General features: G+C 47.2%; 3 protein-coding genes across 5 annotated transcripts in view; 1 reads left to right on the forward strand and 2 right to left on the reverse strand.

Moving 5' to 3' along the window:
- The window catches only part of LOC311285512 (CD48 antigen-like), a 236,431-nt gene that overhangs the window by 138,866 nt on the left and 72,868 nt on the right, over positions 1 to 24,697 (reverse strand). The gene's annotated exons all lie outside the window — the stretch shown is intronic.
- LOC311285652 (extracellular superoxide dismutase [Cu-Zn]-like) lies at positions 8,993 to 10,809 on the forward strand. Of its 2 annotated transcripts, none has more exons than XM_084401406.1 (2): positions 8,993 to 9,191; positions 10,021 to 10,809. In XM_084401406.1, exon 2 carries the CDS (start codon positions 10,036 to 10,038, stop codon positions 10,690 to 10,692), a length of 657 nt encoding a protein of 218 aa, XP_084257532.1. In that variant the 5' UTR covers positions 8,993 to 9,191; positions 10,021 to 10,035; the 3' UTR covers positions 10,693 to 10,809. The 2 variants fall into 2 exon arrangements, with proteins under 2 accessions (XP_084257532.1, XP_084257533.1); XM_084401407.1 differs by having other exon boundaries at positions 9,074 to 9,186.
- On the reverse strand, positions 18,399 to 20,176 carry LOC311285641 (extracellular superoxide dismutase [Cu-Zn]-like). 2 transcript variants are annotated; one of them, XM_084401382.1, is made up of 2 exons: positions 19,983 to 20,176; positions 18,399 to 19,091 (listed from the first exon to the last, which is right to left on the reverse strand). In XM_084401382.1, exon 2 carries the CDS (start codon positions 19,074 to 19,076, stop codon positions 18,420 to 18,422), a length of 657 nt encoding a protein of 218 aa, XP_084257508.1. In that variant the 5' UTR covers positions 19,077 to 19,091; positions 19,983 to 20,176; the 3' UTR covers positions 18,399 to 18,419. The 2 variants fall into 2 exon arrangements, with proteins under 2 accessions (XP_084257508.1, XP_084257509.1); XM_084401383.1 differs by having other exon boundaries at positions 19,988 to 20,080.

Genomic DNA, 24,697 nt, shown 5'->3' on the forward strand with positions numbered 1-24,697 from the left:
CATCTGGTATACTGTAACCGTACATTCTATAAAGCACTCTGAGATGGGTCTTTTTTTTATTGAATTTCTGCAGCAAAAGACCTACAGTAAACCCAACAAAACAAAAATGTAGAGAGGCTTCAAAAGAAACTGCAGTGCAAAACACAATCTATGATCAATACAATATACTGTCTGTTGTATAAGGGCATACCTGACACATATACAATAATGCAGTTTCTGTAATTCCATCTGATGTTAGTGTTTTTATGACATTGTGCTATGATTGACTAAATCTTCCTGTTGGACGGCTGTGTTACATATGTTAGTGTTTTGAAAAATGATTTGATTTTGAGACATGTTTGCAGTGTTTTGGTAGGCATAGTGTATTATTGTATTTAGAAAATTAGTGTTGGAGTTTAGTTTACAGTGTGTGATTTTGAGCATGAAATTAACTGTTTTGCCAATTGTGTGTTGTATGTGTGTTGGTGCGTTAAGAGTTTAGGAAAGTTGTTAAAAGTATTTGTATTGAAAAGTATTGAAAAATTGTCATAGCGCAGGGTTCTCAAGTTTTATCAAAAGCTTGGAGTGAGATCACATGCGGTTAGGGGAGGAGCCCTAATGGAACCCCACCCCGCCCCGCCCCCCCATTTTACCCATTGTTCATAATTAACCAGCACAAATTGAAATTATAACAATTGGTAAATCTGATAAATGACAGAGCAATTCATCACATCAAATATACTCTTTAATGTTATATTTCAAAATTACAAATATACAAAAATTACAAAAATATAACAAATTGCTCCAAACAGTTTGCACCCAGAGCACTCTGCTTTAATACATGTAACAGTTAGCCTTAATGTAACTAGAAAGACTATTAATACAGTATAATATATAATTTAAAATAAAATGAAGAAATAACTTACATCTTCATTCCTTCCCATACCCACTAACATTTCCCTTAGTTTCAGATAACGTAAGCTAGCCAAACTGAGCCAAAGCTTCTGGCCTGGTTGCAGAGTAGTTGTAGAGTTATTGACTGCATCAATAATAATGTATATGATGGGCTATATATTAAATGTTCTAGCCTAAAAATGTTAGACGAGCTTTCTTCCAACTTACCTTCTCCATCACGACGTGTGTTCGCGTGATGTTGTTGGTTACCTAGGTAACGAACGTACGGTGGCCGAGAATGTTCCGTCAACTTCCGTGTGTTCGCGCATCCATGTTGCCTAGTAACGAACGCAATCTGGCCGAGATACGTGCTGGCGGCAGGAAACGTACTCGGTTACTAAATGTAACCTCTGTTCTCTCTAGAGAGGGAACGAGTATTGCGTAAGCTAGCTTACGCTGCGGGAAAGTCTCCTTTCTCGAGATACTGAAGCCAAAAATTATCCTAATTTTAAAAACTTGTCAACGCAGTGCGGCAGCCTGCAGACCTAGGGCAAGCGAATCGCGTGCCCATTGGCTGCTCTGCGGCAACTGCAGCAGCCTATGGCTGAGCCTTGCGCGTGACGTCACGTCCAATGAGCGCGCTTGGCGCGCTTAGTGCGTCACAGCCCGTCATTAGGGGTGTGGCTTAGCGTATATAAGCAAGGAACAGAGGCTGCTTCGCTGGTTTCTGTCGCATGAAGCGAAATGAGCTCGTGGCGAGAGCACGGCGGGTTACGCAATACTCGTTCCCTCTCTAGAGAGAACAGAGGTTACGTTTAGTAACCGAGTACGTTCTCTTACGAGAGGTTCTCTCGTATTGCGTAAGCTAGCTTACGCTGCGGGAACACCTTTGTCAACGCCGTGCGCGCGCCCAGCATCCTGAATGAATCCCATGGGGAGCCCAGGGAACGCGAAGCGGAGCTGGGCGGCCAAGATACCACAGTACACAAGCACATAATATGGGGCAGGGAGCGGCACAGCCGGTCCAACTAACACTTCCATATAGTGTAGCTCAACCAGTAGAGCTAAATCAGCAGCGTAGCCCGCGCACAGACAGTGGGCTGGCTTACGCGAGACTTAGACTGATAGCACTTTGGCCTGCAAAGCGGGAACTTCCAGGTTGTAAAACCTAACAAATGTGGAGGGGGAGGCCCAGCCTGCCGCTGCACAAATGTCATGAATGGGAATCCCACTGGACCACGCCCACGATGAGGCCATGCCTCTGGTGGAGTGTGCCCGAATGCCCAAAGGGCACTGCAGGTTTTAGATGCGTAAGCAGCTGCGATAGCATCGACTATCCATCTGGACAGGGTGTGTTTCGAGGCGGCGAGACCCTTGGTGCGCCCACCAAACGAAACAAAAAGCTGCTCTGAATGCCTGAAGGCGGCGGAGCGCGAAATATAGCTTCTCAGCGCCCTAACTGGGCAGAGGAGGTGACTATCTGCCTCGCAGCCAGTATTCGGCAGGGCTGAAAGGGAAATGACCTGCGCTCTGAAGGGAGTGCCCAAAATTTTTGGGACGTACCCATGCCTCGGTCTGAGAATAACTTTAGAGTCATTGGGTCCGAACTCGAGGCACGCAGCGTTAGTGGATAACGCGTGAAGGTCTCCCACACGTTTTACTGAAGACAGTGCTATCAGAAAAACGGTTTTGAGCGTGAGGTATTTCATGTCCACAGTTTCTAAGGGTTCAAAGGGATGTGCTTTCAGTGCGTCTAGGACCAGTGAAAGATCCCACATAGGAACCGAAGGGGGTCGCGGGGGGTTCATCCTCCTCGCTCCTCTAAGGAAGCGGATGACAAACTCGTTCCTTCCTAATGCGCGGCCCGGCTCTGAAACAGAGAGCGCTGAAATGGCCGCGACATAGACTTTGAGCGTGGAGGGGGACCTGCCCGCGTCCAGTAGCTCTTGAAGGAAGCACAATACTTGCGAGACCCCACATGTCTGTGGATTGAGCCCTCTGGTAGTGCACCATTTGTTAAACACAGACCATTTAGACGTGTAGAGCCGCCTCGTGGAGGGGGCTCTAGATGGTATGATCGTGTTCATCACCCCTTCTGGTAGATCAGCATGTAATTGTTGAGGCTCCACGCATGCAGAGACCAGTGCTCTGGGTGGGGATGCCAAATCGAGCCGCGGGCTTGAGAGAGAAGGTCTCTCCGCACCGGAATCGGCCAAGGGGCTGAGTCTGCCAATTGTATGAGTTCCAGGAACCAAGCTTGGTTCTCCCAGAACGGGGCTATGAGGAGCACTGTGTGGCGCGCTTCCCTGACTCTCTCGATGACCTGAGGCAGCAGAGAGACTGGTGGAAACGCATATAGCGGGCCGCTGGGCCAAGGCTGGGCCAGCGCGTCCTCGCTCTTCGAAAAGAACGCTGGGCAGTGTGCGTTGTCTTTTGACGCAAAGAGGTCGACTTTCGCTCTGCCAAAGCGGCGCCACAGCGACTGGACTGTTTGGGGGTGTAGAGACCACTCCCCAGGGGGAACGTTTTCCCTGGACAGTCTGTCGGGGCCCTCGTTCAGATGGCCAGGCACATGCGATGCTCTCAGAGAGCGCAGAGAGTGCTGAGCCCATACGAGGAGGCGTTCCGTCAGGGCGCAGAGTTGCTTTGATCTGACACCGCCCTGGCGGTTCACATAGGCCACTACTGAAGTGTTGTCCGTGCGGACTAGAACATGGTGACCATGGAGGAAAGGGAGGAAGTGCATGAGCGCTTTCTCGACCGCGAGCATCTCTAGACAGTTTATGTGTAGGAGATTCTCCTGGTCTGACCAGTGGCCAAAGACCGGTCTGCCTTCGAAGAGCGCTCCCCAACCTAGGTTGGACGCGTCTGTTGAGACAACTTTCCGGTGTGAAACCACTCCCATATTCACTCCCGTGTGATACCATTCGGCTGCTAGCCAGGGCTGCAGGGCTGAGACACAGACCTGAGTCACTCTGATTAGCGAGCCGCCGGTCGCCCAGGCTCGATGGGATACGCGCGTTCTCAGCCAGCGTTGAAGCGGGCGCATGCGCAGTAAACCCAGCTGAAGCACTGCTGCAGCTGAGGCCATATGCCCCAGAATGCGCTGAAATGCCTTCAGGGGAACCCGGTTGCCTTCTTTGAAGGATGCAGCGAGGCGCTGGATGCGGCGTGCGCGCTGCTCCGACAATCTGGCCGTCATCGCCACCGAGTCCAGTTCTATTCCGAGAAAGGAAATCGACTGCCGGGGCGAGAGCGAGCTCTTGGTCCAGTTGACCGCTAGACCCAGACCCTCCAGGTGGTCGAGTAGCGCTGTTCTGTGAGACACAAGTTCTGTCTCTGACTGCGCTAGAACGAGCCAATCGTCCAAGTAGTTCAGAATTCGCATTCCCTGACTCCTCAGGGGAGCGAGAGCCGTGTCCATGCATTTCGTAAATGTACGGGGTGCTAAAGACAGGCCGAACGGCAGGACTGTGTATTGATAAGCTCGACCGTCGAAGGCGAATCTCAAAAATGGCCTGTGACGGGGAGTTATCTGGATCTGGAAATACGCGTCTTTCAGATCGAGAGAGATAAACCAGTCTCCTGGGCGAATTTGCGCGAGGATCTGTCTGGTTGTAATCATCCTGAACGGCCGTCTCATGAGAGCCTTGTTCAGATGTCTCAGATCTAAGATAGGTCTTAATGCTCCGTCCTTCTTGGGAACGAGGAAGTAACGGCTGTAAAAGCCTGACTCGCTCAGGGAAGGATGCACCTGTTCTATGGCCCCTTTTCGCAGCAGCTTTGTTATTTCTGCTTGAAGCAGATGTGCTGTTTCCAAACTCACTTTCGTTTCCGTCTGCGCTAGAAAGCGCGGAGGGCGACGAGCAAATTGGAGCGAATAACCGTGTCTTATGGTGTTGAGCACCCATTCTGACGCGCCCTGAATAGCCTCCCATGCTTTTGCATGCATAGCTAGGGGTCGAATGGTCTCTGGGTTCAGATCGCCGCGTTGCGCGGGATGGGGAACCCGTATCAGAGAAGACGGGGCGGCGCGCGCGCCGCCGATGCTCGGACACGAGGGCAGAAGAACAGGGCTGGCCGACTGTGCAGAATTTAGTAGCTCGATCTCGGGCGATGGAGCGTGAACTGCTGTCAAATAACCCAGGCGCGAGAGCGGCGTGGGGATTATGGTGTCTGAAAGTGGGCGCGCGTGCTCGTGAGCTGGCGCGGGATTTGCACTTATGACACGGCCAGTGTTTGGGGGCTTTATGAGGTTTGCAACCTGTCTGGCAGAGCGGGCAGTGGGCAGGTGTGAGCACAGGGCTGTGGGCACATTTCCTACACTTGATGCTCGAGCGGAAAGTTTCCGCTTTAAGAGATAGCGCTCTGGACGCGTTGCCATGGGAACCTGGTCTGTGTGAGGCAGTGAGCACACGGGAGTGGGCACTTTTTCTACACTTAATACCCCTGCGGCTTGAGCCGTAGCAATTTGAGGTAACTGAGTGACAGAGCGAGCAGCGAGTAGTTGTGAGCACGGAAGTGTGGGCACATTTACTACATTTAGTACTCGAGCGGTGTGAGGCCGCTTTATGAGAGAGCGCTCTGGGCGCGTTACCATGGGGATTGTACTTGTGTGAAGCAGTGAGCACATGGGTGTGGGCACATTTTCTACACTTAAAGCACTTATACTCTTTTTGAGATTTATCTGGGTCGCCGTGAAAACGGCGTTTGTGTGCAGGCGAGCGAGTGTTAATACTGGCTCGTTGGCTGCGGTGTGTGCTGCTGCAGTAGCCTGAACATAGGGGACTGACAGAGCTGTGCGTTTTGATGGCGGTCCGGCCGTAGCGGGACTCAACCATCTTTTCCTCCTTGCGGATGCTAAGAGGACTTCGCGGGCTCGGGCTTCAACGCGATCTTGGGCCGCGGGCCCCGTGGGGGCGGCGGTCTGTGACGGCTGGTCGAGCGCGACCTGGGGCGATTGCCCTGGCGTCGCTGCGAAGCGCTGGGGGGCCTGGAAGAGCGCTGGTTAGAGCTGCGCACAGGAGGCTGAGTTTGAGGGCGGCCTGTGGCTGAGCTCGAACGGCGGGGCAGGAAGAGGTCCATCGCCTGCGACGCCTTCTGTACTTCAGAGAACCGATCCACAATTCCGCTGACCGCAGGGCCAAAGAGGCCGGTGGGCGAGAGTGGTGCGTTCAGAAACACAGCGCGCTCTGACTCACTCATGTCCGCGAGCGTCAACCAAAGGTGTCTGTCGATGACGGTGAGCGCGGCCATGGATCTGCCGATGGCTTGAGCAGCGGTCTTGGTAGCGCGCAGCGCGAGATCCGTAGCGCTGCGCAGATCGGTTAAGGCAGACTGATCCGAGCCCTTCTCGTCCAGTTCACGGAGGAGGTCGGCTTGAAGGATCTGAAGAATAGCCATTGAGTGCAGGGCGGAAGCAGCCTGGCCGGAGGCGGCGAAAGCGCGACCGGCGAGAGCTGAGGTGGTCCTGCAGGCTTTAGACGGCAGGGCAGACTTTGAGCGCCATCTAGCAGACGGCGGGCAAAGGTGCGTTGCCACAGCATCCTCAACGGCGGGGATGCCGTTATAGCCGTTCTCGGCGGCTCCGTCCACCTGGGAGAGAGCCGAGGAGACTGGCGGGCGGAGTCTGGTGGAGAACGGAGCGTTCCAGGACTTAGAGAGCTCGGCGTGGAGCTCAGGCAGGAAGGGTGCTGACCTAGAGGCAGGCGCAGGGCGGCGGCTAGGCAGAAAAAACCCGTCAAGGCGATTGGGCTCCGGCTCCTTAGGTGGGGACCAATCCAGTCCCATTCTCTCGACCGCTAAAGTGAGGAGGCGGAGAAGCTCTGCGTCAACACTAGCGCGGGTTCGAGAAGACTCCAGAGTCGAGGGGGCGGAGCGGTGAGAGCCCGACCACTCCTCGCTGTCAGACGCGAGCAGAGAGCAGCTGTCAGCGGCATCATCTGCATCATCCCCCAGGGCGACGGCAGTGCGGGCAGTGGCCAGCCGCTGCGCGTCGGTGAAGGGTGGGGGGGAAGGAGAGAGCGAGGCTCGCGGGAGAGGTTCCGGCGAGCACTCAGCTGTAGTGTCCAGTTCCGGCGGCCTTTGAGAGCGACGTTTCTTCTTTCGTGGCCCGGAAGAAGCGGCCGGAGAAGGTGGAGTTTCTTCAAACTTAGCGAGTCGAGCCCGTAGGGTCGACATCGGTAACTCCTCACACTGTTCGCAGCCGCCCTCGGAGAGAGCGCGAACAGCGTGGTCAAAGCCCAGGCAGAGAGCGCACAGCACGTGGCGGTCTCCGTCGCTGAGCGCGGCTCTGCACGAGCCACAGGATGTGCGAGGCATTTGAAACAACGCCTCGCGCTCTTTTAGATGCAAGTGTGTCGCGGAGGACACAGAAACACACAACACAGAGCAGAAAAGGATATATATATGCCGGATGGCGCAGCAGGCAGGGAAGGCTGAAGGCGGCGAGCGGCCGGCGTCCTCAGGCTGAGATCCTCGGCGTGCTGGTCGCTGGATTCGACGGCGGCTTCCTCGGAGATCAGCGATGCGAAGAGCTTCGCTGAAGAGACAGAAATCAGCGAAGCAGCCTCTGTTCCTTGCTTATATACGCTAAGCCACACCCCTAATGACGGGCTGTGACGCACTAAGCGCGCCAAGCGCGCTCATTGGACGTGACGTCACGCGCAAGGCTCAGCCATAGGCTGCTGCAGTTGCCGCAGAGCAGCCAATGGGCACGCGATTCGCTTGCCCTAGGTCTGCAGGCTGCCGCACTGCGTTGACAAGTTTTTAAAATTAGGATAATTTTTGGCTTCAGTATCTCGAGAAAGGAGACTTTCCCGCAGCGTAAGCTAGCTTACGCAATACGAGAGAACCTCTCGTAAGAGAACTTCACCTTGTGTGCCCGCGCCTCGTATACAACGTTATATATAAAGCTTGCAGGACAACTTGGTTGGCATTGCCTTTTCAGCGTGAGAAATACACGGTGTGGCGTGTGAGCGTGTGAACTGGTTGAATTGCGTGTGTCTCACGGCCAATGCGTGAGACTTGAGAACCCTGATAGCGATTGTAAAAAACTGTAATACCATCTATATTAGGGCACAGTGCATTGCAAATATTTTTGAAATCGTGCTTAATGTTTTCTAAACAAGTATTTATTTCCAGTTGAATTTTCTGATTTCCCATGGGCCCCCCCTCACTGGTTCTTGGTCCCCCCTGTGCCCCCCCCCCCCCCCCCCATTTATAAAATTTGTGTTAATTGTATGCATTTTGTGTTAAAGCAACAAGAAATGTGTTAATAGTATAGCTTACATAGACGGATGTAGTGCTAACTGTGTTAAGAGTTTTGGAAAATTGTCAAAAGTATTGAAAAATCTGTCATAGCGAGCGTAAAAAAACTATAGCAGTACTTCTTTTAAAGGAGTCATAACCTAGTATTACATTGGATACCTACTGCTGTATTATAGTCTTTCAGGCCCTTCTAAAAAAGAAAAGTGGAAAAAAAATAAACACAGACCTACTTTTACCCTTATTTCTGAAGGCATTATTGTCTCGCGAGATCAATGCGATGTTTTGGCTGTCGTGGACGCTCTATATGGCTCTGCACGCCAGTTGAAAGGGTTGTTGGGACAGCGTCATTAAAAATGAATTTCATCCACTGGTCCCTGATAGTTTCGTCCGATTTTGGGAGATAAAACACATTTACATGTTTTTTATGGCAATCAACCACAGAGCAAGTCCGGTGTGCACTCGGTTTCTCCATCTTTCTCGACTGAACTGAATATGAGGGGGAGAGGGGAAGGGGGGCTTCCTGCTGCGGTGTCCATATATGGTATATCCTACTACCTCATGACGTCAAGAGGGAGCTGAAATCAAAATCTCGTATTTGAGTGCGCGTGCACGCGCGCTGGTTTATTTACCCTGAGGTAAACAAACGCTTCACTTTTAAATATCGGCTTCCCGGCCAGTGTATAATCGTTAGTCGATCATAACATACATTGATTCTCGTGGAAAAGTGAAAATTGCAGGTTATGACTCCTTTAATAAAAACAAAACAGTGGAGAACACATTGTGCAATGCATGACAAAGAACTGAATAAACTGAGTGCTATATATAAACAGGCAAACAAAGGGAGCTAAATGAAACACAGGTGAACTTAATTAGTGACTAACAGACTATCATGGTTAACTTGTAGCTCAACATGAGTTCCTATAAGAGCAGCCAAAAGGAACAGTCTCTCAACCCCAGGTCAGGACTGCACACGGATTAAGCGTTGTAGTATTTTTGTGACTGCAATATTCAGGTTCCACACGGATTGAGGACAACTTCTCAGCTGTACGGTAATGCACCTTTGCTGTTTTAGGCTTGTTTTTTTTTTTTTTCTCCATTCCATTTTCTCCATCAACTGACTTGATTTAGTACAACTAAAAAATGTTAGTTTACGCAAAAGTATAGATATTGTCTTTTTATTTTACCTGTCCTTATATATAAAATATCAGAATCAGAAAATCTTAACTTTTATATTTAATATTGAATAACATGTAGGCTACAACAGATTTTTTTTTAAGTGTACATGTACTTCATGTCACTCCTGCCAGCAGAAGCCCTATCATGGCCACCAGAGGGCACTTCTCCCTAGACCTCTTCCATTTCCATGAACCTTTGCCTGGACTCATTTTAGTGTGATTACATCCACCTGTATGTCATTGGTTTGTATCATAGGCACTTTGGCTGGCAGGTGCGACACTTATGAAAGTGTACGTGTGTACACTTAAGTGGCTTTTTATAATTCATCAGTGTTCTTATCTGCAAGTGGACCTACAGGTATTATTATTATAATTATTATTATTATACTTTCAAGATTCTTTTATTTTATTATTTTCACAAGGGTACATAGCAATTCAAAAATTATAGAGTTTTCTAGACAGCAACATAGTGTCGGCCCACATCTGGTACACATGGATTACACACGGCCCAGATGTGGGCCAGATCTGGTTGCTGTCTGGGTTCTTGTATGGTTTTCTGTTGCAAACTAATCTGGTTGTGCTATTTTACCTAATGCAACTTCCATTCTCAAAGCTCCCTGCAACAAAGCTTTGACCTTTTATCAAAAATATTACGTTCTTAAACCAAATGACATGATTTCACTGAATCCACTCTTCATTGTAGGCTTTAAAGATCAACATGGAGAAAATCTTCCTAATATTCCCTCTGATATTGCTGGTGCTGCATATACAAGGAGGAGAGTTACACAAACCTCCAGTTTGTTTGCCTGCCGAAGCTCCACAGCCTGAAGTCGTGGAGTTCGACAACACAATCTATGCCACTTGTGAAGTAACTCCCAGCCCCAATTTGCCACGTAACCAGCCAAAGATCTTTGGGCAAATCCTCTTCAAGCAGGTCTTCCCCAATGGAGATTTAGAAGTGAAAATCAACCTCCGTGGTTTGCCTGCCGTCGACCGTCAAGAGCGTGCCATGCACATCCATCAGTATGGAGACCTCAGTCAAGGCTGCATCACTGTTGGTCCTCATTATAATCCAAACGGCGTTGACCACCCTCATCATCCTGGAGACCTGGGTAACTTTGCTTCCGAGAAAGGAGTTATAAGGCAGTACCTGACGCTTCCAGACGCCAAGCTCTTTGGGCCTTATTCCATTCTGGGACGAGCAGTGGTGGTTCATGAGAAGGAGGATGATCTGGGAATGGGTTCAGATGAGGAGAGTAAACTCAGTGGGAATGCTGGAGAGATAATTGCTCTCGGTGTGATTGGTATTACTACTCCAAGTCTGTGGCAGAAGACTGAAGTGGCCCCCAAGAAAATATGTGGAGGAAGGCACTGAGAGTCAAAGATGAGGGAGTCGGATATGGTGGAAGGGCAGATTCAAATAGGATAATCATGATTTTCCTTGTGTATTCTTTGTATGTGTCCTACATTAAAGTATATTTCATAACCTGAACATTCCCATGTTTTTTTTTTCCTGGTCTTTTCAGAGGCTTTTTGGCCATAGCTTCCAATAGTAAATGCACTCTTAAAAATAAATGTAGTGTGAATGCAGGCAAAGTTGGCCGTTTAGTTTGATTTACTGTGCTGGATGGGTTAACACTTTAAGAGCATGACAATGGCCTTTAATTGAAGATACACTATTTCTTTAAATGAGACAATGGTTTTGGTTGACGTAATATGACACTGGAGGGTGTGGCTACATGTCAAGGGAGGACACCCTTATTGTTCAAGGTAGACATAACCTCTGACGTAAGATTTTATTTTCTAAATTATAAGGTTTCTCACTAAATGTCAACAAATGGTATATTATTCTGACAGTTTGTTAGTACAATTAACAGGGAATCAAAATGCAAAAAAAATGTCTTGGTTTTCTTGTAAGGTGTTTAAATCTACAATATGTAAGATTTTTTTGTAATAAAATTACCAAAAATCACTTGCAAAGTGTGATATATTTCCTGCAGTTGTGTACTTCCAGTATCTCAAAAGTTCCCAAAGATTTTTAATTTCAGAGAAATTCCAATTTTAAATTAAAGCTGCAAGCAGCATTTATCGGGGTTCTAGCATTTAAGGCCTTTAAGCACAAATGCATAAAAAGACATTAAGTTTTATTTGGCAACCATTTAACCACTGTCATCATACATGGAAAAGACCATTTCCAGCCAATTTAACATAGGAAATATGTTTTTCAAAGCTTTTTAACAGTTATAGCGCCACCTATGGTCCTATCTCCATACAATTGTGCATGCTTGTTTACAATGTTATTTCACATATGCTCACCAATTTTCGTTAAGTTCTGAGTTTTCGTTTAGGATTTATAGGCTTTCGAGTGAATTTTGCCACGCCCATTTTCTAAATGACCCTATTATAGCCATCCAAATTCAAAAGTTTTAGGACTTTGTGCTTGAACCTCTAATAATGGCTTATCCATGTTCACTTGTCGCCTGTCAATGACGTAATATCCGCGTTATCCCTGGTTTCCGCTCGTACTGCCATAGTAACCACGGCTAGCGGCACGCTCATGGAGTTGTTTCGTTTAAACATTATGGACCATGGCAAGCAGACTTTGGGACAAAAGGAGAACTAAAACGAGGATCAATATCGGCGTGGTGTTTTCGAGATGCCGCAAACTTCGACTTGACAGAGGCGTCTTGCATGTACTTTATTAGACAGTTGAGCAAATGTACATAAAACTAATCAATGTCATATAGCTCAACATGATGAAATGTTAGAATATGATCAGTATGTTATTCTAATGTTCATCTAGCTTACTGCTAGTCTCATACAGACAAACAAACGCATAGAATAACATTTGAACTTTCAACACACTCAAATGCAGTTTAGTGTGATAGTGTAGACCAAGTGAAACAGCGCTGCGTTATCTCACAAGTTTAATTCGCCAAATAAACTGACTTGTTAACCCTTTTCCACCAAGGCAGTGCTGGTGCTGGTTCAGAGCTAGAGCCTAGTTTCAAATGGGTTCTTTGTTTTTCGACACCCAAAGCACCAGCTCTGAACCAGGAAAAGTGGTTCTTAAGTAGCACCAAAACATTGCTGGTCTAGAAGTAAGAACTGCTTGCGTCAGGGGCTGGGTTACCGTGACCAACAAGACGAACAGAAACTTGTGACCGCCATTTTTCAAATAGCAGTGTAACGTAAACTGGGTATTGAACATTAACTCAAATTATATATAGGGAATTTTAATAATTAACCATGAATATGATTAATATATTGCATATTACAGTTATATCAATAATCTTATTTCAGATCGAGTTCATGAGATAACTTTAATGGAATTAATTTAGTTATCAAACAATCTGTTTGTCCAGCAAACAGCCGTAAGATTAACTTCTCAACTTCTCAATAAAGTTATCACTTCTTATAAATTCCAAGAAAGATACATTTTCTGGCCGTGAACATTAATCCTTCTTGTGTTCATAAAATAAAACTACTCAACGTAGTAAATAATAAAAGCTTTTGTAGCCTGGATCTTATTTTCATTGACTTTGTAATATGAGCAGACAGAATCAATCAAGAATACTAAGGGTTTTAATAAATGTCAAAACTACAGAATATACAAACTACACCATAAACACGGATTATAAATCTATGTACATAATATACAGTTAAACAATACAAGATAACAAATAACAGTGAGAGTGAAAATAAAATGATCAGAATAAACACAAGAAGGATTTTTTTTTTTTCATTCAAGATGGCGCCGCGGATGGCTGCCTCGGTGTGGAGCTCTCCAGTCATTGTGTTGTTTTTGTTCGTTTGTTCTGCGTTTAGTCATTCTTTTCCTATCAGTTTCACCAAAGACGAACTTCTGGACATTAGGAAACACACACCAGACAAGTTTTTTACAGATTTTGATTACTCAGACGTTTTACTGGACATTCTCGTTGGAGGCGCAGCGGTGTTGTTAAAACGCGCGGTCAGACGCAAACGCGGGAAGCGCGCCGGCGCGCTGGTTAAACTCCGCGAGCGCGGCCTCCGCACTGCACTACCCAGTATTCATCTTGCGAATCTCCGATCTCTTCCTAACAAAATGGACGAACTTCTTCTCCTCACCCGCACTAACAAGGATTTTTTAAACTCCGCTGCTCTGTGCTTCACTGAAACCTGGCTGAGTGAAGCCATACCGGACAACGCACTACATCTGCCGGGCTTCCAGCTGTTCCGAGCGGATCGCATCGCGGAACTAACGGGGAAAACGAGAGGTGGTGGGTTGTGTTTCTACATTAACGAAAGTTGGTGTTCAGATGTAACAACACTGAAGAAGATGTGCTCTCCTAATTTAGAGGCGCATTTCATAAACTGTAAACCTTTCTACTCGCCGCGGGAGTTTTCCTCATTCATTCTCGCGAATGTTTACATTCCTCCAGACGCGTGTGTGAGCGCGGCGCTACAACAGCTGGCTGAACATATAGCTGAAATGGAACAAAGGTACCCAGACTCTCTTTTAATCATTCTTGGGGATTTTAACAAAGCAAATCTCTCCCGTGAACTGCCAAAATACAGACAGCATGTTACATGTCCTACCAGAGACAGTAATATATTGGACCACTGTTACACCACGATAAAGAATGCGTATCACTCCGTCCCACGGGCAGCTTTGGGGCTCTCTGATCACTGTTTGGTTCATCTTATACCGACCTACAGGCAGAAACTGAAATCAGCTAAACCTGTATTAAGGACTGTAAAAAGATGGACCAACGAAGCAGAGCAGGATCTACAGGCCTGCTTCGATTGCACTGATTGGACTGTTTTTGAAGATGCAGCCACCGATCTGGATGAGCTCACAGATACTGTAACATCATATATCAGTTTCTGTGAGGATACATGCATTCCTACCAGGACATTCTTATCATTCACTAATGATAAACCATGGTTTACTGGGAAACTCAAACAGCTTCGTCATGCCAAAGAGGATGCTTACAGAAGTGGGGATAAAATCTTGTATAACCAGGCCAGAAACAAACTGACAAAGGAGATCAGAGTTGCTAAAAGAAGCTACTCTGAAAAGCTGAAAAAACAGTTTTCAGCCAACGACCCGGCATCAGTCTGGAGAGGCCTGAGGAACATCACCAACTACAAATCACCATCCCCCCCATCTGTGGAGAATCAACAACTGGCTGACACTCTCAATGCATTCTATTGCAGGTTTGAGAAGCCCAGACTCACACCTCACACCCGCCCTGATGTGCACTTCACACATCCACCATCACCTCCTGCAACCCCTCTCCTCCCCCCTTCTGCCATCCAACCTGAGCTTAAGGTCTGTGTGGAGGACGTGAGCAGAGTCTTCAAAAAACAGAAGACTAGGAAAGCTTCAGGCCCAGACGGCATCTCATCTGCTTGTCTAAAAGCCTGTGCTGACCAACTGGCCCCAGTCTTCACGCAGATCTTCAACAGATCATTGGAGCAGTGTGAAGTTCCCTGCTGCTTCAAACGCTCCACTATCATTCCGGTTCCCAAAAAAACTAAAATCACTGGACTTAACGACTACAGACCTGTCGCTCTCACGTCTGTGGTCATGAAGTCGTTTGAAAGACTGGTGTTGGCCTATCTGAAGGACATCACCGGACCCCTGATGGATCCCCTTCAGTTTGCTTACAGAGCAAACAGGTCTGTGGATGATGCAGTCAACATGGGACTGCACTATATCCTGCAACATCTTGACAGACCTGGGACTTATGCACGGATCCTATTTGTGGACTTCAGTTCGGCCTTCAATACCATCATCCCTGATCTTCTCACAGCCAAACTGACTCAGCTCTCCATGCCATCCACAATCTGTCAGTGGATCTCCAGCTTCCTGACGGACCGGCAGCAGCTAGTGAGACTGGGGAAACTCACATCCAGGACCCTCACCATCAGCACTGGCGCCCCCCAAGGGTGCGTTCTCTCCCCACTGCTCTTCTCCCTGTACACTAATGACTGCACTTCTAAAGACCCCTCTGTCAAGCTCCTGAAATTTGCAGACGACACCACTGTCATCGGTCTCATCCAAAATGGTGACGAGTCTGCTTACAGACTGGGGGTTGAACAGCTGGCTGTCTGGTGCAGTTATAACAACCTTGAGCTGAACACGCTCAAAACAGTGGAGATGATCGTGGACTTCAGGAGAAACACCCCAGCACTCCCCCCTCTCACCATCATGAACAGCACTGTGGAAGCAGTGGAGTCATTCAGGTTCCTGGGCTCTACCATCTCCCAGGACCTGAAGTGGGCAAATCACATTGACTCCATTGTGAAAAAGGCCCAGCAGAGACTGTACTTCCTTCGCCAGCTGAAGAAGTTCAATCTGCCACAGGAGCTGCTGATCCAGTTCTACTCAGCCGTCATTGAGTCTGTCTTAAGCACTTCCATCACTGTCTGGTTTGGTTCAGCTACCAAATCGGACATCAGGAGACTACAACGGACAGTCCGGACTGCAGAGAGGATTATTGGTGCCCCCCTGCCAACCCTCCAGGACCTGTACTCTTCCAGAGTGAGGAAGAGAGCAGGTAAAATCATCACAGACTCCACTCACCCTGGACACCCCCTGTTTGAACTGTTACCGTCAGGACGGCGACACAGATCACTGGCCACAAGAACTTCCAGGCACAGGAACAGTTTCTTTCCACAGGCCATTTCCCTTCTGAACACTTAACATGCCCCCCAAAGCATATGCCTGTAAGTGCAATACTCCCACTGTCTAGTGCAATAAACTCAGGTGATATTTATATCTATATTATTCATACTACTCAAAATACTGTAAATATGTTTATAATCTGTAACATGCGCTAGACTCCCACTGTCTAGTGTAATATTCTCTAATTCAGGTGATATTTATATTATTCATACTACTCAAAATACTGTAAATATGTTCATAATCTGTAAATGTTTATTCAGACTAAACCCAACTGTGACCCTACTTTTTTACTTTTATACTATTTTTATTTATTTTTTATATATTTTCATTCTTAGAATTTGTATTACTATGTTCTTGTTGTATTTGTATTTGTATATGTGCACTGGAAGCTTCAGTACCAAGAAAAATTCCTTGTGGGTGCAAGCACACTTGGCAATAAAGCTCTTTCTGATTCTGATTCTGATTCTGATTCAGAATTATAGAAAGATAGAATGAGAGAGGGAGAGAGGATGAGCGAGAGAAAGTAAAAGCAAAATAGGAAGAGATCACAGTATGATCGCAGTAGACTAAATCACAGACAGTAACCTTTTGAAAGACAACAAGGAATCAAATCACCTTGAAAAAGGGAAAGGACAACTTTAAGCAGCTTTTAAAAGCTCGATTAAGCTCGATTATACTTGCATATAGTCTGTGGTGTTACAAGAAAACCAAGACATTTTTTTGCATTTTGATTCCCTGTTAAAGGAGCTGTATGTAAGAAATGTATTTCAATTAATCATAAAATGGCCCTGATATGTCACTAGACATTAAGAAATCATGTTCATTTCAAATACTTATGGAGAGGACTGCTCCAACAGAATTTCGTTGTATCGCATACAATGACAATAAAGATATATCATATCATCAGTAGAACAGCTAGGATATTGTCATTTAAAAAGTGAAGTTGCAGCCCTCAACTGATGTTGATGTTGTCATCTTGTGTTTTGGCCTGAAGCTCCACCCTCCACCTATCTACCAATCACAAAGTCAGTAGTGTTTCGGCATCCGGGTTGCCAGCTCTGCTCTAGTTACCACAGCTGCAGCTACAAACTGCAGCCTACGTTCCTGCTGGATCCTGCAGCCTATCTGGCAACCTCGAGTCAGGGGGGAGGGGGGATTTGAAAGTGATTGCAGTACCAGTTTTGGCCACAATCTTACGTACAGCTCCTTTAACTGTAGTAACAAACTGTCAGAATAATATACCCATTTGTTGACATTTAGCGAGAAACCTTATAATTTAGAAAATAAAATCTTATGTCAGAGGTTATGTCTACCTTGAACAATAAGGGTGTCCTACCTTGAGATGTAGCCACATACTCCAGTGTCATATTGCATCAACCAAAACCATTGTATCATTAGGCTTGTTTGAGATGAGCAAAATCTGCGCACAACCGATCACCGGTGATCAGCGCGAGATGCATGCCGGTTAGAAATGTGTCCGAGTGCGGTCCGCCTTGCTCTGATGTCATGCTGACGCATGTAAAAAATCTCTCGCGAGCGCAAGGCAGACGTGTCGGATTCTGCAGTCGAGCGCAGTTGCTATCCACTGACTGCGCTGATCAAAAGCATGATGGGAAACAACTTGCTGACGACACAGCTTAATGCTCATTGGTTTAAACCACTGTGATGTAATGTTCTCATTTAAGAACATTTTTAAAACTCTGATATCATGTTTTATGTGTATATGTTATGTGTGAATATTCCCAAACTATCTGACAGTGCGATCTCTTTGTGTTATGTAATTAAATTTTTATAAAAAAAAAAACCACATACCTGTACTAAAGAAAAAAAATGAATGATAAACATGTATTTGGAATGGAATTAAATAACAAGTACTTGTTGTCTTATTTTATTTATTTTCATATAAGAGCAACAGAACTTGAAATACACCCAGTTTATTAGCAACAATGTGCACGAGCGTGAATCCCGCGATATCCATCTTTGATCTCGCAGGTGTCAGATCCACTACGAGAAGAGATATCTGTCCGGCTTGCCTGCGCTTTTTTCACTCCTCCCCTCACTGCAGTCGCATACTATGCATACATTTCAGGCAAGGCGCCTCTCAAACAAGCCTATTTAAAGAAATAGTGCATCTTTAATTAAAGGCCATTGTCATGCTCTTAAAGTGTTAACCCATCGAGCACAGTAAATCAAACTAAACGGCCCACTTTGCCTGCATTCACCCTACATTTATTTTTAAGAGTGCATTTACTATTGGAAGCTATGGCCAAAAAGCCTCTGAAAAGACCAAGAAAAAAAACATGGGAGTGTTCATGTTATGAAATATAGTTTAATGTAGGACACATACAAAGAATACACAAGGAAAATCATGATTATCCTATTTGAATCTGCCCTTCCACCATATCCGACTCCCTCATCTTTGACTCTCAGTGCCTTCCTCCACATATTTTCTTGGGGGGCACTTCAGTCTTCTGCCACAGACTTGGAGTAGTAATACCAATCACACCGAGAGCAATTATCTCTCCAGCATTCCCACTGAGTTTACTCTCCTCATCTGAACCCATTCCCAGATCATCCTCCTTCTCATGAACCACCACCGCTCGTCCCAGAATGGAATAAGGCCCAAAGAGCTTGGCGTCTGGAAGCGTCAGGAACTGCCTTATAACTCCTTTCTCGGAAGCAAAGTTGCCCAGGTCTCCAGGATGATGAGGGTGGTCAACGCCGTTTGGATTATAATGAGGACCAACAGTGATGCAGCCTTGACTGAGGTCTCCATACTGATGGATGTGCATGGCACGCTCTTGACGATCGACGGCAGGCAAACCACGGAGGTTGATTTTCACTTCTAAATCTCCATTGGGGAAGACCTGCTTGAAGAGGATTTGCCCAAAGATCTTTGGCTGGTTACGTGGCAAATTGGGGCTGGGAGTTACTTCACAAGTGGCATAGATTGTGTTGTCGAACTCCACGACTTCCGGCTGTGGAGCTTCGGCAGGCAAACAAACTGGAGGTTTGTGTAACTCTCCTCCTTGTATATGCAGCACCAGCAATATCAGAGGGAATATTAGGAAGATTTTCTCCATGTTGATCTTTAAAGCCTACAATGAAGAGTGGATTCAGTGAAATCATGTCATTTGGTTTAAGAACGTAATATTTTTGATAAAAGGTCAAAGCTTTGTTGCAGGGAGCTTTGAGAATGGAAGTTGCATTAGGCAAAATAGCACAACCAGATTAGTTTGCAACATTAAACCATACAAGAACCCAGACAGCAACCAGATCTGGCCCACATCTGGGCCGTGTGTAATCCATGTGTACCAGATGTGGGCCGACACCATGTTGCTGTCTAGAAAACTCTATAATTTTTGAATTGCTATGTACCCTTGTGAAAATAATAAAATAATCTTGAAAGTACAATAATAATAATAATAATAATAATAATAAAAACTGTAGGTCCACTTGCAGATAATAACACTGATGAATTATAAAAAGCCACTTAAGTGTACATACGTACACTTTCATAAGCGTCACACCTGCCAGCTAAAGTGCCTATGATACAAACCAATGACATACAGGTGGATGTAATCACACTAAAATGAGTCCAGGCAAAGGTTCATGGAAAGGAAAAGGTCTAGGGAGAAGTGCCCTCTGGTGGCCATGATAGGGCTTCTGCTGGCAGGAGTGACATGAAGTACATGTACACTTTTTAAAAAAAAAGTAATGCCAAACTAAGAGTTTTACTTTAAAAGTACATTGTTTTAAAAATCTTTTTGTTGTGCTTTAAAGTACACTTAATTTGATCTGTTGTAGCCTACATGTTATTCAATATTAAATATAAAGTTAAGATTTTCTGATTCTGATATTTTTCACAAGGACAGGTAAAATAAAAGACTATCTATACTTTTGTGTAAACTAACTTTTTTTAGTTGTACTAAATCAAGTCAGTTGATGGAGAAAAAAAAAACAAGCCTAAAACAGCAAAGGTGCATTACCGTACAGCTGAGAAGTTGTCCTCAATCCGTGTGGAACCTGAATATTGCAGTCAAAAAAATACTACAACGCTTAATCCGTGTGCAGTCCTGACCTGGGGTTGAGAGACTGTTGCTTTTGGCTGTTCTTATAGGAACTCATGTTGAGCTACAAGTTAACCATGATAGTCTGTTAGTCACTAATTAAGTTCACCTGTGTTTCATTTAGCTCCCTTTGTTTGCCTGTTTATATATAGCACTCAGTTTATTCAGTTCTTTGTCATGCATTGCACAATGTGTTCTCCAGTGTTTTGTTTTTATTAAAAGAAGTACTGCTATAGTTTTTTTACGCTCGCTATGACAGATTTTTCAATACTTTTAACAATTTTCCAAAACTCTTAACACAGTTAGCACTACATCCGTCTATGTAAGCTATACTATTAACACATTTCTTGTTGCTTTAACACAAAATGCATACAATTAACACAAATTTAAAATGCTTGAACTTCTTTCACACACAAGCTCAAACAAGACCAAAACAATGGATTTTTACTGCCAAATTTACCAATGCTTTAACACTGTATGTCAGAACAGATAACACCATGTTCTAAACCTAACAGGCTAAAGCCAAGGTAAACAGCTGTTTATATTGTGAATTGAAACACAAATATAGCCCCTGTATTTTATCCTATTGTTACTGAGAAACAGCTGATTGAGTTATGCAATAATATAAATCGTACTCGGTTACTAACGTAACCTCGGTTCTCTCTAGAAGAGGGAACGAGTACTGCGTAAGATATCTTACGCTAGGGGAAAATCCTTTTTCCGCGAGATATTGAAGCCAAAAATTATCCTTAATTTTGTAATAATGCAAAACGCGTTGCGGCAGCATGCAGACATAGGCGAGACAGCTCGCGCGCCTATTGGCTGCTCTGCGGCAACTGCAGCAGCCTATCGAGCGAGGCCTGGCGTGACGTCAGACCCAATCAGGGCACTTCGCGCCCGCTGCGTCACGTCCCGCCGAAATGGGCGTGGTCTAGGCCTATAAATACCGCTCGCAGGCAGCTATTGTCTGGTTTTTCATCATCGAAGCAACCAGAGCGTGTGCATGCACGGCAAGATACGCAGTACTCGTTCCCTCTTCTAGAGAGAACCGAGGTTACGTTAGTAACCGAGTACGTTCTCTTACGAGAGGTCTCTCGTACTGCGTAAGATATCTTACGCTAGGGGACCCAATGCAAAACGCCGTGCATGCTGAGATCTGACACCAAAGACCCAAGGGCGAAAGCCCGGGGTACATATAGTGCACAATCACTCAGGGAACTCACAGGGAGTCCAGGAAGAGGGAGGGGCGAAGCCGCACTCTTCCACATATGGTAGCGTCGCTGAGACGCGAATTTCATCATACAGACAGGGCGGGGTACGGCCTGAACTGATGGGGGAATGTGGGTCTTACACAGTTTGCCCAGGCACATCTCGTGCTGCTACTTTTTTACTGTCGAACATTGAGCTGTGCTCAGTAGACGCAGCATTCTGAGCTGACGCATCAGGTCAGATAATACTGGTAAACTTAGACCGACAGCAGCCTGGCCTGCAGGGCGGGAACCTCTAGGTTATAAAACCTTATAAATGTAGACGGGGAGGCCCAGCCTGCCGCCATACAAATATCTTGCAAGGCAATCCCACTTGACCAGGCCCACGAAGAGGCCATGCCTCTCGTGGAGTGCGCTCTGACACCCAACGGGCACTGCATGCCCTTGGAGGCGTATGCCAGCGCTATAGCATCAACTATCCATCTGGATAGGCTCTGTTTTGACGCGGCTAGTCCCTTAGAACGTCCGCTAAACGAAACAAAGAGCTGCTCCGTCTGTCTGAAACCAGACGAGCGAGACACATAAGCTCGTAATGCCCTGACTGGGCAGAGGAGGCTCGCGTCTCTTTCCTCATCAGGGACCGGTAGGGCTGACAGGGAAATAACCTGCGCCCTAAACGGTGTGTTGAGGGATTTCGGAACATAACCGTGCTTAGGTTTGAGTATAACTTTTGAGTCATTAGGCCCAAACTCCATGCACGCCGCGCTCACAGAGAGCGCGTGCAGATCCCCTATGCGCTTCACCGAAGCGAGAGCCAGCAAAAACACCGTCTTGAAAGACAGGTGTTTCAAATCGATTGACTGTAAAGGCTCAAATGGCGCACCTTTCATGGCTTCCAGAACCGTAGAAAGGTCCCATACGGGGACTGAGGGAGGTCTGGGAGGATTCAGTCTCTTAGCCCCTCTAAGGAAGCGGATGACTAAATCGTTCCTTCCTATTGACTGACCAAGCGTTGTTTCTGAGAACGCTGCTATAGCCGCCACATAAACTTTGAGCGTGGAGGGGGCCCTGCCCCCATCCAACAGCTCTTGTAGGAAGGAAAGCACCTCCGCCACACCACAGTCTGTGGGTGACACACCACGGGCTGTGCACCAGCCCGAAAACACTGACCATTTCGAGGAATAGAGTCGTCTCGTAGACGGAGCTCTAGCCTGCGTGATCGTGTTTAATACTCCTTCAGGGAGTCCAACATGTACCCGTTGATGGCCCAGACATGAAGGGACCACAGTTCCGGGTGAGGATGCCAGATCGAACCGTGGGCCTGTGAGAGGAGGTCTCTCCTCACTGGTACTGGCCACGGGGCAGTACTTGCTAACTGCATCACGACTGGGAACCAAGGTTGGTTTTTCCAGAACGGTGCCACCAGCAGTACTGAGCATCCTTCTTCCCTGATCCGTTCTATCACCTGAGGCAGGAGAGAGACGGGGGGAAAAGCATAGAGCGGGCGGCGGGGCCACACATGGGCCAGCGTGCTCCTGCTCTTTGAGAAAAATTCCTGACAGTGAGCGTTTTCTTGAGTCTGTGGGTGTAGAGACCATTCGCCTGCCGGAACATTGTTCCTGGACAGTCTGTCCGGTCCTATGTTCAGGAGCCCTGGCACGTGCGCTGCTCTGAGCGAGCGCAGGTTGCACTGAGCCCATACCAGGAGGCGTTCTGCCAGCCTGTACAGGTTCTTGGACCTGAGGCCGCCCTGGCGATTTATGTAGGACACCACAGACATGTTGTCCGAACGGACCAAGACGTGGCGTCCTTTTATCTGGGGACAAAAACGCGTCAGCGCGTTGTCTACTGCCAGCATTTCGAGGCAGTTTATGTGCAGGAGCTTCTCCCGTTCCGACCACTGGCCGAAGAACGGTCTGCCCTCGAGCAGCGCTCCCCATCCCGAGGTGGACGCGTCCGTGGACACCACTTTCACCCTCGAGGAAGTCCCCAGGCTTACACCTAATTGGTACCAGTCGTTCGCTCTCCAAGGTTTCAGAGCTGTGACGCACTTCTGATTGACCCTGAGGCGAAGCGAATCGGATGCCCACGCTCTGCGTGGGACTCGCGCTTTCAGCCAAAACTGCAGCGGGCGCATGCGGAGCAGGCCCAGCTGGAGCACTGACGATGCTGAGGCCATGAGACCTAGCATCTTCTGAAATTTCTTGAGCGGGACAGACGCGCCGCAGCGAAACGCGTTCGCTGTGCGCTGAATGTCTACCGCGCGCTGTGGTGATAGTCGCGCTATCATGGACAGCGAGTCCAATTCTGTGCCCAGGAAAGATATCTTCTGACTGGGTAACAGAGAGCTCTTCGCCCAATTGACACTGAGACCCAAATCCTCGAGGTGATCGAGTAAAATGGTCGTGTGTTCTATGAGCACTGCGCGAGATTGCGCTAGAATCAGCCAATCGTCCAAATAGTTCAGCACTCGTATGCCTCTCATTCTGAGGGGTGCGAGCGCCGCGTCCATGCACTTCGTAAATGTACGGGGTGCCAGGGACAAACCGAATGGCAGGACTGTGTACTGATATGCCTGGCCCTCGAAGGCGAATCTCAAATATCGCCTGTGACGTGACGCTATCTGTATTTGAAAATACGCTTCTTTCAGATCTATTGACACAAACCAATCTCCTTGGCGAATCTGCACAAGGATTTGTCTGGTCGTGAGCATCCTGAACTGTCGCTTCACAAGCACTTTGTTCAGTTGCCTTAGATCTAGTATGGGTCTGAGACCCCCGTCTTTTTTCGGTACCAGGAAGTATCTGCTGTATAGCCCTCCTTCGCTCTGAACTTGAGAGAGAGGCTCTATGGCCCCTTTGCTCAGTAGTTTCGTCACTTCGGCTCGAAGTAAATGTGCTACTTCTGTTTTTACCGTGGTCTCGACGCGCGCCACATAGCGGCGAGGGCGTCGGCGAAACTGCAGCGAATAGCCTCTTTTTATAATGTTCAGCACCCACTTCGAAACCCCGGGCAGCTTTGCCCATGCGTCTGCATGGATAGCTAGGGGTTGAATACGAAGCGCGCTCCGCTCGCTCAGCGATGGAGAGGCTTCGGCGTGCTGCAACACAAGCATCGCGCATGTGACATTTGAGGCATGGGGGCGCGCTGATAACAGCGGGCAGATTGCCCGCGCTCGACTCCTCTGCGGTGGTCAGCCGCGAGGGGGAGGGCTGGGCGGTTCCTGTGGGAACTGTCATGTCTATGTGTGGATGTGGGCGCGGGACAGCGGGCACATCTATCACACCGAAAGCATCGTTCGCTTGCGTGAAGCGAGTGCACGTTGGTTTCGTTTTTACAGAAACCATGAGACATGCACAACGCGGTGTTAGTGGGCACTGGGTAGTGGGCACTTTCACCATGTTTGAAGCGCAACCGATCTGAGTC

Source organism: Rutilus rutilus (genome assembly GCF_951802725.1).
Source record: "Rutilus rutilus genome assembly, chromosome: 2".
NCBI classification, from domain to species: Eukaryota; Metazoa; Chordata; class Actinopteri; order Cypriniformes; family Leuciscidae; genus Rutilus; species Rutilus rutilus.